Source organism: Halichoeres trimaculatus, unplaced genomic scaffold, assembly GCF_033239565.1.
Source record: "Halichoeres trimaculatus isolate MK-OKI-2021-1 unplaced genomic scaffold, fHalTri1.1 fHalTri1_scaffold_5, whole genome shotgun sequence".
Lineage (NCBI taxonomy): Eukaryota > Metazoa > Chordata > Actinopteri > Labriformes > Labridae > Halichoeres > Halichoeres trimaculatus.
The window spans coordinates 37,718,174-37,731,815 of NW_027437183.1; the positions used below are offsets into that span (position 1 = coordinate 37,718,174).

Consider the following 13,642-nt stretch of genomic DNA (forward strand, 5'->3'; position numbering starts at 1 on the left):
GCGTCCTGGTAATCGCGCGGCCGTGTTTCTGCAACTGATAAATAAAAATCATTAAGTCCAATGAATCTTTTTCCTGCAGAGTCCAGAAACATGGAACACAGCCTCACTTTCGGGACATTAACCACGACTTTAAAACACAAATACGAAGGGCGCATCTTATCCTATAGAAACAGAAGCGCGAACAATATTACCCCCCCACCCCCCACCCCCACCCCCAAAACACACACACACACACACACACACACACACACACACACACACACACACACACACACACACACACACACACACACACACACACACACATATATATATAAAACTACAAGCAGAGAGAAAACTGGAAAACAAATGATCTACTGCAAGAAGTGTGCCAGTGTGTGTGTCTGTGTGTGCGCGTGTGTGTGCTCGGCACAACCAATCAGCTGCTCATGCAGATGACGTGCTGCTGTCCTACGTCAGCCCGCCGCTTGTCATGCAGGATCAGAGCTGCACACACACCGGCATCAAACACACACATACACACTCTCTCTCCGAGCCGGACACGCAGCCCCTGGCCCGGCAGCCCAGCCCGGCAGCGGAGGACTCACCCCGGCTTCCAGGACCCGCAGCCCGCTGAGACAGTGGACCTCATCGCGCCTTACTTTGTGGACATGGGAGACATGGGGGACCCGCCGAAAAGTAAGAAAACTTCTCCGGGGTGTGGGCCGCGAAGATCGGACTGAATTCCGCTCAACTTTGGGGGAGATGACATGTTTGATGCTACAGGCTGGAGCCAGGCTGAGTCGGCCTGTGACACACTGAGGAGCACCCTCACACACTTTGTTTCTCCCTGTGTCTGAGCCCGGGTGGAGGACAGAGACACCAGCTTTAACACGCTACAAGGACAAAATAATTGAAATCATTATTAATATCAACAGCACCAATTATTATTATTATTATTATTATTATTATTATTATTATTATTATTATTATTATTATTATTATTATTATTATTATTATTATTATTATTATTATAACTAAAGCAAATTAAATAAAAATGTTAATAATTTGGGGGCCGATCATTAGAGACCATTTGTTAAAAGCGTGTAAGTGTGTGTACGTCTCTGTATGTGTTAATGTGTGTTTGTGTGTGTGTTCGTGTGTGTTACAGAGAAGCGGCTCGTGTCTCTGTGCGTGGGCTGCGGGAATCAGATCCACGACCAGTACATCCTGCGGGTCTCTCCGGACCTGGAGTGGCACGCCGCGTGCCTCAAATGTGCCGAGTGCAGCCAGTACCTGGACGAGTCGTGCACGTGCTTCGTCCGAGACGGAAAGACGTACTGTAAACGGGACTACATCAGGTAGGACGGGCCGAGCCGGCCCGGGAACTGCGCTATCTGGAATATTTTTCTTATTTTAGAAATATACACGACACATATTTTTTTAACGTTCCAACAGGCTGTTGTGATTTTTTAAATACATTTATTCAAAGATCCAGGTCCAGGTTATCGGGACAAATTTCAGCTGCGAGCAGATATTTGTGTTCGGTGGAAATATAAAATGTCAGGATCAAATTCTCCCTCTCGAAAAAGAAAGAAAATAATAAAAGAAATAAGCAAAAAAAAAAAAAAAAAAGCCCGAGCATCATGATAATAACAGAGAGCAGAGTATTTAATATTTCTGTCTTTTGTTGCAGATGTAGCTCCTGAAGCTGACACACTGAGCATCAGGGCCACATCATTTATTAATGAATCATTGATTATGATCAGACTGTCCTGCTGTGACAGATGGACCTGCGGAACATGACAAACGTCCAGACTGGACTTCATGTCACGTCACAGCTTCTGCATTAATAACTAATATTATTTTTAATAACAGATTTTATTCCAAGAGTTTAACTTCACTCAGTTACAAGGCCCGCAGTGAGTCCTGGATCAGAAATATTTTAATATAGAAATATTTCCAAAAGTCTGATAATGATAATCAAACATCTGCTGTACCGTAAAATTATTTAATCATATTTTGCATAAGCCTGTTAATAAATAAAACTACTTTCATTAGACTCTGATCATTAAATTGATACCGCCTGTATGTACATCCTCTCCAATTTACAGTTATCTATTATAACTACAATAATAACACAACACAAGTGTTGTTCTTTATGGAATACAGTTTATGTTTATTGTTGTTATTTATTTTTATTGCAGCAACTGCTGTTATTTTGATAATAATAATAATAATAATAATAATAATAATAATAATAATAATAATAATAATAATAATAATTGTTTTATTTATTCATATCATTATTATTAATATTATTAGTGTTATTTTTTTTTATTGTTATTAGCGTTTTTGTTGTTGTTATTGTTTTGTCAGTCTAACCGGAGCGCGTGCGCGTCTGTGTCCCGCAGGTTATACGGGATCAAGTGCGCTAAGTGTAACATCGGCTTCAGTAAGAACGACTTCGTGATGCGGGCCCGATCCAAGGTCTACCACATCGAGTGTTTCCGCTGCGTGGCCTGCAGCCGCCAACTCATCCCGGGGGACGAGTTTGCTCTGCGGGAGGACGGGCTCTTCTGCCGGGCCGACCATGACGTGGTGGAGCGGGCCAGCCTGGGCCCTGGGGACCCGCTAAGTCCGCTGCATCCAGCAAGACCGCTGCAAATGGCAGGTAAAGTCCCGGGAAGGCGGGGGAGCGAATATGAGTCCAGACCTGCTGTAAACCTGCTGCAGCGTCCTGCCCTCTTTTCTGCGGACCCGCAGCTTTTTTTCCCCGGTGCTGAATTCGGATGCAGTGTTAGAAACGAGCTGAGTCTTAGACTCTGTGATGTGTGTCCGCTCCTCCTGTCCTGCAGGCTCAGACTGAAAGTGGTGTATTGTTGGATGCAGACTTTAATTCTTAGGGGGCCGAGTGAACAGGTGGGACTCTCCTGCTCTTGTGTTTTCATGTAGACCAGTTCAGGGGTTTCTGCTGAACCACTTTCTTTTGTGCATAGCACCGCGTCAGTCCGGGCTCTGTAGATTAGATAGAGCGGGCACTGTAGTCACAAATACACAGACTTATCACTGAGGGGGAGGGGGTCCGGGATGCGTTTGGTCCTCTGAGGGAGGACTGCAGAGCTCTGCGGGTCTGCCCTTTAAATGCTATAAAATGGTTCATCAGTGCAGGTCTCCTTCCAGGGACCGTTAGCCCTGGGTTTCTGTTTTTTAGTGTGTGTGTTAAATATTTGTGTGTGGGACATCATCACAAACCATGTGACATTTAATGTGGTTCTCTTGAACCCACACTGTGTCACTGAGAACCTTCTGGAACAGCCTGATGAGTGTGGTGCGGGCTGTCCGGGACGCGCTGAGTTTTCAGGGCCTCCAGCTCAAAGCGCGGCCCCCTCTCCTTCTCTGTGACCGGGGCCACAACCACTCACTCCTCTCCCCCTCCGTGTCCCCGTCCTTTCCAAACAGCAGAACCAATCTCGGCCCGGCAGCCCGCGCTCAGGCCTCACGTGCACAAACAGCCGGAGAAGACCACGCGGGTCCGGACGGTGCTGAACGAGAAGCAGCTGCACACTCTGCGGACCTGCTACAACGCCAACCCGCGGCCCGACGCGCTGATGAAGGAGCAGCTAGTGGAGATGACCGGCCTCAGCCCGCGGGTCATCCGGGTCTGGTTCCAGAACAAACGCTGCAAGGACAAGAAGAGGTCCATCCTGATGAAGCAGCTGCAGCAGCAGCAGCCCAACGACAAGACGGTGAGAGGGGGAGGCAGCAGGAGGGAGGAGGGGGGGGGGGAGTAAACAGGGTCCATATTTAAACCCTCGAAGATCAGACCGGACTCTCCTGGTGGTCCACCTCAGACCTGCATAATATCCAACACCTCTCTCTCTTTCCCTGTGTGTGTGTGTGTGTGTGTGTGTGTGTGTGTGTGTGTGTGTGTGTGTGTGTGTGTGTGTGTGTGTGTGTGTGTGTGTGTGAGTGTGTACAAGATCATCACACTCAGACTCATGTGTGTGTGTGTGTGTGTGTGTTGATTAATTTGTTGACATGTTTATTGATTGTTCTAATGATTGACAGCAGGGGGTTCATTTCAGGACCCCCCCCCCCCACACACACACACACACACACACACACACACACACACACACACACACACACACTTCATCGTCTGTACCAAGGATGTTTGTAAGTCCGGTTCTGACCCTCTTCCCACTCTCTCAGAACATCCAGGGCATGACGGGGACCCCGATGGTGGCAGCGAGTCCGGAGCGTCATGACGGCGGCCTGCAGGCGAACCCGGTGGAGGTTCAGAGCTACCAGCCTCCGTGGAAAGTCCTGAGCGACTTCGCCCTGCAGAGTGACATCGACCAGCCCGCCTTCCAACAACTGGTGCGTCATTTCTCCTCTCTCCGTGCTCCAAATGTGCCTGTGCTCCTCTCTGAGCATCAGCGGAAACATCCGTCTCTGCTGAACATGTGCGACAGGGTGACCGAGCACTTTAGGTCCCCATGGTCACTGTGCTTCAGACCGTGGGCGGTCTGAGTGAACTTTTTTCATTTAGAAAATAAAAGTAAGTCTAATGTATAATGAGTATATTGATGGCATTAATCTCAGTGCTCCCCCGCTCATGGAGAGCTTTAATCCCTCATGTTCAGGGTCCGGATGTTTCCGCGCATCCTCACAGCTGCCGGATGACTCGGATGGTTTCATGTGGTTAGTTCTCAGTTTAACAGCAGAATTTATATCTGATAAATTCTGTGGAGGCCCGTTCTTGAGCTGAGCGTTTGCGTCACAAAGTGCGCAGTGTTGGTTTTAAAGAGGCCGGAGCTGAAGCGCCTTCGTGAGGCGCCCTCAGCCTCACGCACATGATGCGTTTTCATTTATAAACGGTCTCTGGTTTTCTTATATCATATGTAAAACATGGATTGAAGGCTGGCTCATGTTGTTAGTGTCAGAGACATTTTGATTCCTGAGTGAGAAGCTCAGACTCCTCAAACAGCTCCTGGCTGAAGCTGGGCTCAGAGCAGCGAAATGTGTCCCTGCGCCGCGTCTGAGTGGATTAGTGTTATTATAATACGATCTGACGAGAAGCAATCTGCTCTTTGGACGCAGAGTTATTGTCAGTGTAAGGTATAATTTACTTAGAACACGGAGATGGATTAAAAACAGAATAAAGACATTTTTCAGCCGGGCCTCAGAGAGCAGCGCGCAGAGGATGGATTATAGAAAAGAAGAGCTGGCCTCCTGCGCCGCGCTCTGTGCTCAGCCCACGGCCGGAGGAGGTGGATAAAGGCCTCAGAACACACAGTTTATCAGAGCTACAGCTGAGCTGCTGTCTCTGCTGTCTCAGAGTGTGTCTCCTCAGGGAGCACAGCAGCTCCGCTTCAGGGCACTCTGACAGTGGATGGACTTCGGCGCGCTGCAGGAGTCTCCGGTATAGAAACATAAGGTGGTCTGTGGAACGGTCGCGGCCTCAGGATGGGCTGCGTGCTCTGTCCACGGACGTGTCTCACTGTGTCTCTTCTGCCCCGCAGGTCAGTTTCTCGGAGGGGGGTCCAGGCTCGAACTCGACGGGCAGTGAGGTAGCGTCCATGTCGTCCCAGCTCCCGGACACGCCGAACAGCATGGTGTCCAGCCCCATCGAGGCCTGAGCGGACACACCGCCCCCACACGCCCGCCCGCCCCTCCGCCCCCACCCGGACCGCACCAAACAACCCCCCTGGTTGTATTTTGACACTGTGAAGACAATCATGGGATTTTACCACGGACACCATCCCGCCGTGACGCGTCATCACGGCCGGTGCTGCACGTTCACGCGCCCGGTTCCTGTTGCCAAACGGAGACGCGAAGCGGACTCTGTCTTTACCGGGGACACACCTGAACCTGAACCTGCTGAGCGCGCGTACTCCACACAGACTGGTGATTTTTTTAACGGACCCGCTCCTCTCCATGATCCGCCCTGAGGACTCAGCACTGCTCTTCATCTCTAACCACCATCCTCCTCTTCTTTATGACCCGAGTACTAAAGCATTTGCAACAAGGTATACCTCTATTTTGCCACAAGATTCGTGGGACATTTGTGTGAGTTAGTGTCAGTCCGACAGTTTTTTTTCTTTCCCAAAGATGTGTATAATTATTATTATTATTATTGATATTATTATTAATATTAATAAGTTAAAAAGGTTAGCTCTGGAAGGAAATGTTTCGTTTGTTCCCGTGCAACGATTATTATTTATTATTTATTGTCAACAGATTTGCCACCTTTTGTGTAACTTTCTTAACTGAAGTAAAAAGTCAGAATCAGTGACTGGAGCTCTGCTATCCGCGTCCTCATTGTAACACGCCGCCTGATTGGAGGATGTTTTAATGATATTTCGCGGGTTTTTCTGCACTCCGCGGGTTTCACACGTGAGGCGGAACATCACATCCATTAACCGGCCTGATGGATGCTTAACTGGGTGTCATGTTGGGCTCGCGCTGTCTCAGTTTACCTGCTTCAGCCGCACACACAAACCTCCGCCTCCAGCTTCGACTCTGACAGGAAACACGTTTGTTTTTCATAAAAGAGCTTTTATTAAAGCAGCGGAGGGAGGACGGCAGACCTCCTCCAGCTGAGCAGCAGAGATAAAATCAAACACAGGTGTCTTCAGGTAGTCCTGGCACGTGCCCCTCAAACTCCTCTCAAATAATCAAACACTGACTTAAATCAAATGTATTATGCCAACCGGAAAACAGTAACTCCAGGGTCAGCTAAGAGGGACTTGAAATGATTGCTGTCACTAACCTAACAAGTTTACATGGAACCAGCTGGCACAACAGATTTAATTAAGGTAGAAGTTTATTTATTTTTCATTTTTATGTTTAGGCGGAACTTGGTTTTAAAAAAACAGGGAAAATGATATTTATTTAGCTACATTTTATGTCCTGTGTTGTTCATGTTACATATTTTCTTTACCAGTAAAATTCAGACTCAGTTTGGCGCAGTCCGCCGCAGAGACGCAGCTGCTCCTCTGCATCATTTGAAGCATCCTTATTCTAAAAAAGTAAATTACTAAAAATTAAAAATAATAATACAAAAAAAAACGGACAAATTGACTTTAATCAAATTTATTTGATGTAAATGTATCAGGTCAGTTGAAGCAATGATTTCAAGTCCAACATAAACTCATAGGACGCTGCGTCTGCATTTGTGGACATTACATTTCTGCCTCTCAGACCCATGATACTGCAATTTTTAAAACTTTGACCTATTGGCCACATTTAGGGACACTGTCCAAATTATTTTTTGGTGAATTCACAACATTACACCAATTTTAGTGAAAAAAAAAAACAACCTCAATAACATTCAATAACACAAATAACTAACAAATAATAGAGAACTCACAACACAAATAATTAGACTTCCTGTACAAAGACCAAGTTTAGTTATTATTCTTATTCTGTCTCACTTATCTCTAACAGCAAAGTGAATTTAAAAATACACATCAGACATAAGCTTGGGTCTTAAGAGGTTAAACAACCCTAAAGTTATTGTTTTCATCTAACCTGATACATTTACATGAAGAAAATCAGCATCATTAAAGTCAGTTTGTCCATGTCACAGCCATGGAGCTGCAGCGCTTTCTCCCAGTCTCTCCTGACTGATCCGGGCTCCTCAGACTGACTCTTTTTAACCGCATCATATTAAAACCACCTCTCATGTTATTCAAAGAAAAAAGAACCAGTCAGTAATTAGAGGATACACTGCACTAACAGGCCGATTTATATTCAAAACATTCATCAGGCAGAATAAAACCTTAAATAGGATTTATTAAATCAGCTAACAAATAGATTTTAAGCTCTCAGTTAAAGTGTCTAAATTTACAGAAGCTGAACTTTGAGATTCAAAGAGTTTATTGTCTTGTGCAAAGTAAAGAAACGTGTTTCCCTGTACAAGAAATATTTGATTTGCTGTCCACAGTGAACACCAACAGTAAGATATTATAAATAGACAAAGGACAGAAAAATGGGAATAATAATTCACATCTACATAAAGTCCAAAGGTAAGGCATTTGAAGGCAGTAGAAAGTGCAAACAGAATTCAAACCGTGCATAAAAATGAGTGTGATATGTGTGAACTGAGCAGGAGGTAGTCTGTGGTTGTGAGGCTCCTGTCAGCTGCTCAGGAGTCGGACGCAGAGGCAGAGAAAGAGTTTAGAGTCTGCAGTTTGCTCTGAGGGGACAGGCAGTAGAATGTTTCAGCGCCATAACCAGGATCCTAAACAACGTCTGAATCCAGCAGGATGGATTTCGGCGTGTGTGTGTGTGTGTGTGTGTGTGTGTGTGTGTGTGTGTGTGTGTGTGTGTGTGTGTGTGTGTGTGTGTGTGTGTGTGTGTGTGTGTGTGTGTGTGTGAGTGTCCGTACTGCAGTATGCTCGTCACGAAAAGCTAAATATCTGAGGACGGTCAGTTCAGATCCTGGATGGTCCCCAAACACACAAGAGACGGGGAGTCTGTCCCTGCGTCTCTGACTCTGTTCCTTTATGCTGCTTAAATGATCTTCTGTTAATCCATCCATCCATCCATCCATCCATCCATCCATCCATCCATCCATCCATCCATCCATCCGGTGACAATTCAGAAAGCCGTCACCCTGGATCCAGTTCAGAGACAGAGCTTAAAGATGAATTTCTGGACTGTGTGTGTGTGTGTGTGGTGTGAGAGTGTGAATGATGTTAAACAGTGTGTCCAGGATTACTCTGCATCTCTCTGTGGGGGTCACTGAGTCTCTGGCGGTCTTGACGCGAGCACAAAGCTTTTAGTGGAGCTGAAAACTTAAAACAACCAGGCCTCTGGTCTGGTCCCTGCAGCAGAAAAAGGAGAGAAGGGAGAGAGCTGCTAAATGAAGCCACAGCATGCAGAAGTATCTTTATAAGTATTTGTTTCTTCAGACTCACCAACACAGACTCTCTGTTTGAGTATCAGCTGGAGATGACTTGAACTGCAGCGAGTGTCAGTGATGAGCTGCTCTGTCAGACTAAAGGAGGACAATCAGACCATCAGGGAGTGAGACCAGCCGGCACACAGAACAGGATGCTCCTCAAAGTCAAACAGGAGGAAGCAGTGCGTTAACCAGGGCCTCCTCTGTCACAGCTCACTCCATCAGAGAGCTGCACAGAGGGACAACAGGTCTGAGCCCAGCTCCAGGTCTGAGCCCAGCTCAAGGTCTAAGCTCCAGCCAGGGGCGTATTTAGTGGTTTGGGGGCCCAAGGCAAACCCAGTCGATGGGGCCCTCCATGTCCTTGTAACTCATCTTCCTCAGAGCTAGACTGGCCTTCCCTGGGTCCACTGTCTCTTTCCCAGAATCAAGGCATGAGACAGTGCTAATCTTGTACATGGTAACTTAACGCAACTAAATGCATTTCCTCAAGTTCTGTACTTTAGTTTGATTTAGAAAAAAGTGAATCCATAATTTAGTCCACTTTGTCCTGGATTTGAAATCTTTATGGTCAACTGACAGATTATTTGTCCCACAGTGAGGAATTTACAGAGTAACAGTAACAATCAAGAAAGTATGAAGTGAAAAACATTACAATAGGTAAATATTGAAAAAAATAATTCAGTAAAGAAAAAATATGTAAATATCAAGCACAACATAAAACTGGAAAATATCTACTGAAAGAGGTGATATTTACAGTGACCATACTTTTTGGTACTATTATTTTAAAGTTAATGTATTTTTATTTGACCCCCTGTCCAGTGAGTTATGTTTCCAAAAAAGAGATTTTGTACAATAATGTTTATCACCAACTCAAAAAAAAAAATGATTTTGAGAAAATGATCCTGTTTCCTGGGCTAGATAAAGTCCTTAAAATCCTAAAAGTCTGATATGTTTATCTCAGATCTCAGAGCAACATTGTTTTTATTTCCCACTTGGTTGAGAATAAGAAAAAAAAATGGGGGAAAAAAAGTGTTTTTTACAACTTTCTTCCTGAATCAAATTTTCAGATGTGTTGTAACATGGAATAGCCCATTGAATAAGAAGGGAGGGGGAGTACCCAAAACCATCATTAAAGATTAAGCCTTTTGATGTATTTAGAAGCATGTGAAATCTATTAATTTAAAGATTTATTAATTTTTTTTTTTTTTAATTTATTGATTTAGAAAAAAGAAAGGCTTTCAATTGAAGAGAACTTCATAAATCAGTTTTTAAGAGATGCTTTGGGGGCCCCTGGGAATCTTGGGGCCCCAGGCAACTGCCTGTGTTTGCCTAATGTAGCTACACCCCTGGCTCCAGCTGGACTGCAGACCTGGTGTGAGCCAGCCCTGATGGACTCTTTGAGCTGTGTGTCTTGGTGTGGTCTGTGCTGGGCGATGGGAAACCTCCAGCTGATGAACCAGAGTCACGTTTCCTCTAACAGCGTCTGGGTGAATTTCTGGGAGCATGAACCCATGAGTCCGGTCTGAGTGATCCTCCTCCACGTGTTCCTGTGAGACCAGCTTTGAGCAGATAGCAATGCAGGGAAAGGTCTCTTTGCTCCGTCTGTAGAGCTGCAGCTGAGGGGGAGTGGCACCACCCAGCAGAGCTCTGTAGTTTGGGCATCAGGACTCTCTCTTCTGCACCTTCTGCCCGCTGCTCCCAGCAGGTCAACATCCTACAGTGCACCTGTGCTCCCACAGAAAGAGTCTGAGTAAAAACACCTCCAGGCACCCACAGCCCACACTGAAACTCCAGAAACTCCAAAATTGAGACACCAGCACTCTGGGCTCGACTCTAGGAATCTCCATCCATCTGCCTCTGTTTGTTCAGACTGAGCTCTTTGGTTCTGTGGTAACGGGTCAGGATCTGGACATCCTGCTCCATGTGAACACAGACTGAGGACAGCAGACCTGCTCCCTCTGGGATGTCTTTACTGGGCTGATACCCAGCAAAGACACCACCGTCTCAGTCCCTGAACTCTTTGACCTGGTCTAACCGTGACGTGCATCTTCCAGCTTTCTGAGGCCTCCAGTGACATCACAGGTCAGGGATTAGTGGGTGTGTCCTTTTACGCTAGTCTTGCTAAATTATCAGTCTAAAAAGTTTAGCTTCACTCATCAGTGTCACTACTTGATCACCAACCAATCAGCACAAAGGAGGGGCGGGACTTTGGATACAGGCTTCACCATCAGAGGTTCTACAGAGGAGACAGTCTACACTGGACCAGGTCTCCAGGTCTGAGCTATGACTGCAGTCTGCTGTTTCAGCTCTGTGTGAATCGTCATCGGTAAAAAGCCAAAGTGACTGACAGGCAGAGCTTTAGACAGACCCATCAGTCACCACGGGGGAGGGCTCGGTCACATCCTTCATAGCAACAGCAAAAACCAGTGAGAGGCTCTGAAATCCAGGTCATGGTGCCCCTCAACGACCCCAGACCAGTCCTCCTCTCTTGTGGTTTTCCAGAGCTAGGTGTTGAAAGAAAGTGTGTAAGACGCCGTTCTAAGACCTGACGCAGAGGGAGACCTCAGAGCTGGTTCTGGTTTGACTGGTATGTGTGGTTTGGCCTGCAGTGGTGATAATAAAACTAGTTTCTCATCATGTTGTTGAACACAGAGCGAACAGAGCAGACATCACTCTGATTGGACGGTGCAGTCAGAGGTACTAACCCAGGTTTTCATCAGAGGTCAGCGATGACGCCACCTGAGCAGCCCGCTGGAGGCTGATGGAGCTGAAGTCTGATCAGTGAAGGATGGTTTGTCTGCTTTAAACTCACACAGCACAGCTACAGACACTCAGCGTGGAGGTTTCACTCAGAGGAGTGTTGGACAGGAAACTGTCTGTGTCTGTAGAGATGTAGTTTCTGTTTTCACTCCACTTTAAAGATGTGTGAAATACTGTGTTACAGATGAACACAATGAAGCACAAAGCACACACGTGTGTATTTTCACACTCATGAATAATAACATGAATGAAACATTTTTAGGTTGATTTAAAGTTCTCTGAATAATGACGTATTTTATAAAGGAGAAGAACTCAGGAGCTTTAACCTGAGGAATAATTCAACTGAGTTTCTTTAATACACTGGGCCAAAAGTTCAGGTTTCAACAGAGAAGCTGATGAAGCTGGTGGTCCTTTAAAACAAAGAGTCAGCCCAGAGCCTTTGGGTTTTACCTCAGCTTTATTTTTTTATTTTTTTCTAAATATATCTCTAAAAAATATTCCTGAATAATTATTTTACACATTGTTTTAAAATATTCATTTTGATTTTCAATTATTATTATTACTATTATTTTATTTATTTATTTATTTATTTATTATTTTTTTTTTTTTTTGGGGGGGGGGATCTTAAGCAAGCTTTTGGGTACTTTCATGACCTGAGTGCTCTAAAAGCACTTAGTCAGCTGAACAGTGCTTCAAGATAAATTAAGATTAATATTAATGAAGATGGCAATAATAATAATAATAATAATAATAATAATAATAATAATAATAATAATAATAATAATACTACATTGTGTTTTTATGGTAGTTTGTAGTTTATAGATGTTGTGATTTGCCTGTAATAAATAAAGCTGGATGGGCTGATGATGAACATATGGATTTACTGACACCGTCCTGTGTCTGAGCTGAGGACCACACTCTGTGAGCACACTGACAACAGTGAGTTAAAATGCCTAACGACAAGGACAAGGTCACAACACGCCTGACCATCAACTCAGCAGAGAGTCCATGGTTCACTCTGCAGCAGGATCAGACAGGCTGACAGAGGGGTCAAGGTCCCAGCGTCAAACACCTCAGGTTGAAAATATGAGACAATGTAGAAGTGCTAAAACCTGCAGTTCATGGAGTGTCCACTTGAGGCTAGCTCTGAAAGTACGAGGAACCACACACACACACACACACACACACACACACACACACACACACACACACACACACACACACACACACACACACACACACACACACACGCACACACACACCAAGCCAAAAAAAAGTTGCTGCAGACACCAACATGTTTGCAGCCTGGGAGGAAACAGCAATGATTGGGTCTGAACAGATGATTTCTCTAACATGTTTAAATTTACCCTATCAGAGGCAGAGCTCAGCTGATTGACAGGCAGGCGCCCTATGGCTGTTAGTGTAGAAGCCCAAAGCCCGCCCCATTTCCAATATGATTTCTCTCAAAGTTCAGTTTCAGGAACAGATGGGTGATGTCACAGAGACTACATCCATTTATTATAAAGACTTTAAACAAACTAAGAGTAGCTACACACGCTACACACACTACACACACTACACACACTACACATGCTACACATGCTACACACGCTGCACACTGAGCTCCTTGGAGACTCTAAAAGACCTTGGGATTGGTCCAAAGGCTGGAAACAATGATTTTTATGACAAGATGAGCAAAGCTGGAGGAGGGGAAGTATAACACCTGAAGTGCACAGTCGAGTGGAGGAGCAGTGTGTGGAGGTGAGTTTGATGATAACAGGTGAAGGAAACTTGCCTTTTGAATATTTACTGCAGACGACAACAGGACGGCTCTGTTTGTGAATGTTTTTTTTGTTAGATCAAACACTGATGCATGTGCATGCACAACAGAACCACATCATTTTATTCTAGGCTCCATTAAAGACTGACCATGTTAGTTAACAAGGACATATAAGAAGGAAAATTCTACATGTGTGTTTCTTTAAACAG

The 13,642-nt window shown here is 45.1% G+C and overlaps 1 protein-coding gene across 2 annotated transcripts; it reads left to right on the forward strand.

Moving 5' to 3' along the window:
- The first annotated feature begins 509 nt into the window (after positions 1-509).
- Positions 510-6,252, forward strand: isl1a (ISL LIM homeobox 1a). 2 transcript variants are annotated; one of them, XM_074670597.1, is made up of 6 exons: positions 510-678; positions 1,151-1,340; positions 2,394-2,653; positions 3,445-3,728; positions 4,195-4,362; positions 5,508-6,252. In XM_074670597.1, exons 1-6 carry the CDS (start codon positions 651-653, stop codon positions 5,622-5,624), a joined length of 1,047 nt encoding a protein of 348 aa, XP_074526698.1. In that variant the 5' UTR covers positions 510-650; the 3' UTR covers positions 5,625-6,252. The 2 variants fall into 2 exon arrangements, with proteins under 2 accessions (XP_074526698.1, XP_074526697.1); XM_074670596.1 differs by having other exon boundaries at positions 3,442-3,728; positions 5,508-6,251.
- The last annotated feature ends 7,390 nt before the right edge of the window (positions 6,253-13,642 follow it).

Coding starts and splice junctions, on each gene's coding strand:
- isl1a (XM_074670596.1), top strand. CDS start 651: ATGGGAGACATGGGGGACCCGCCGAAAA. Junction 679..1,150: donor CATGGGGGACCCGCCGAAAA/GTAAGAAAACTT, acceptor TGTGTGTTACAG/AGAAGCGGCTCGTGTCTCTG. Junction 3,729..4,194: donor AGCAGCCCAACGACAAGACG/GTGAGAGGGGGA, acceptor CCACTCTCTCAG/AACATCCAGGGCATGACGGG.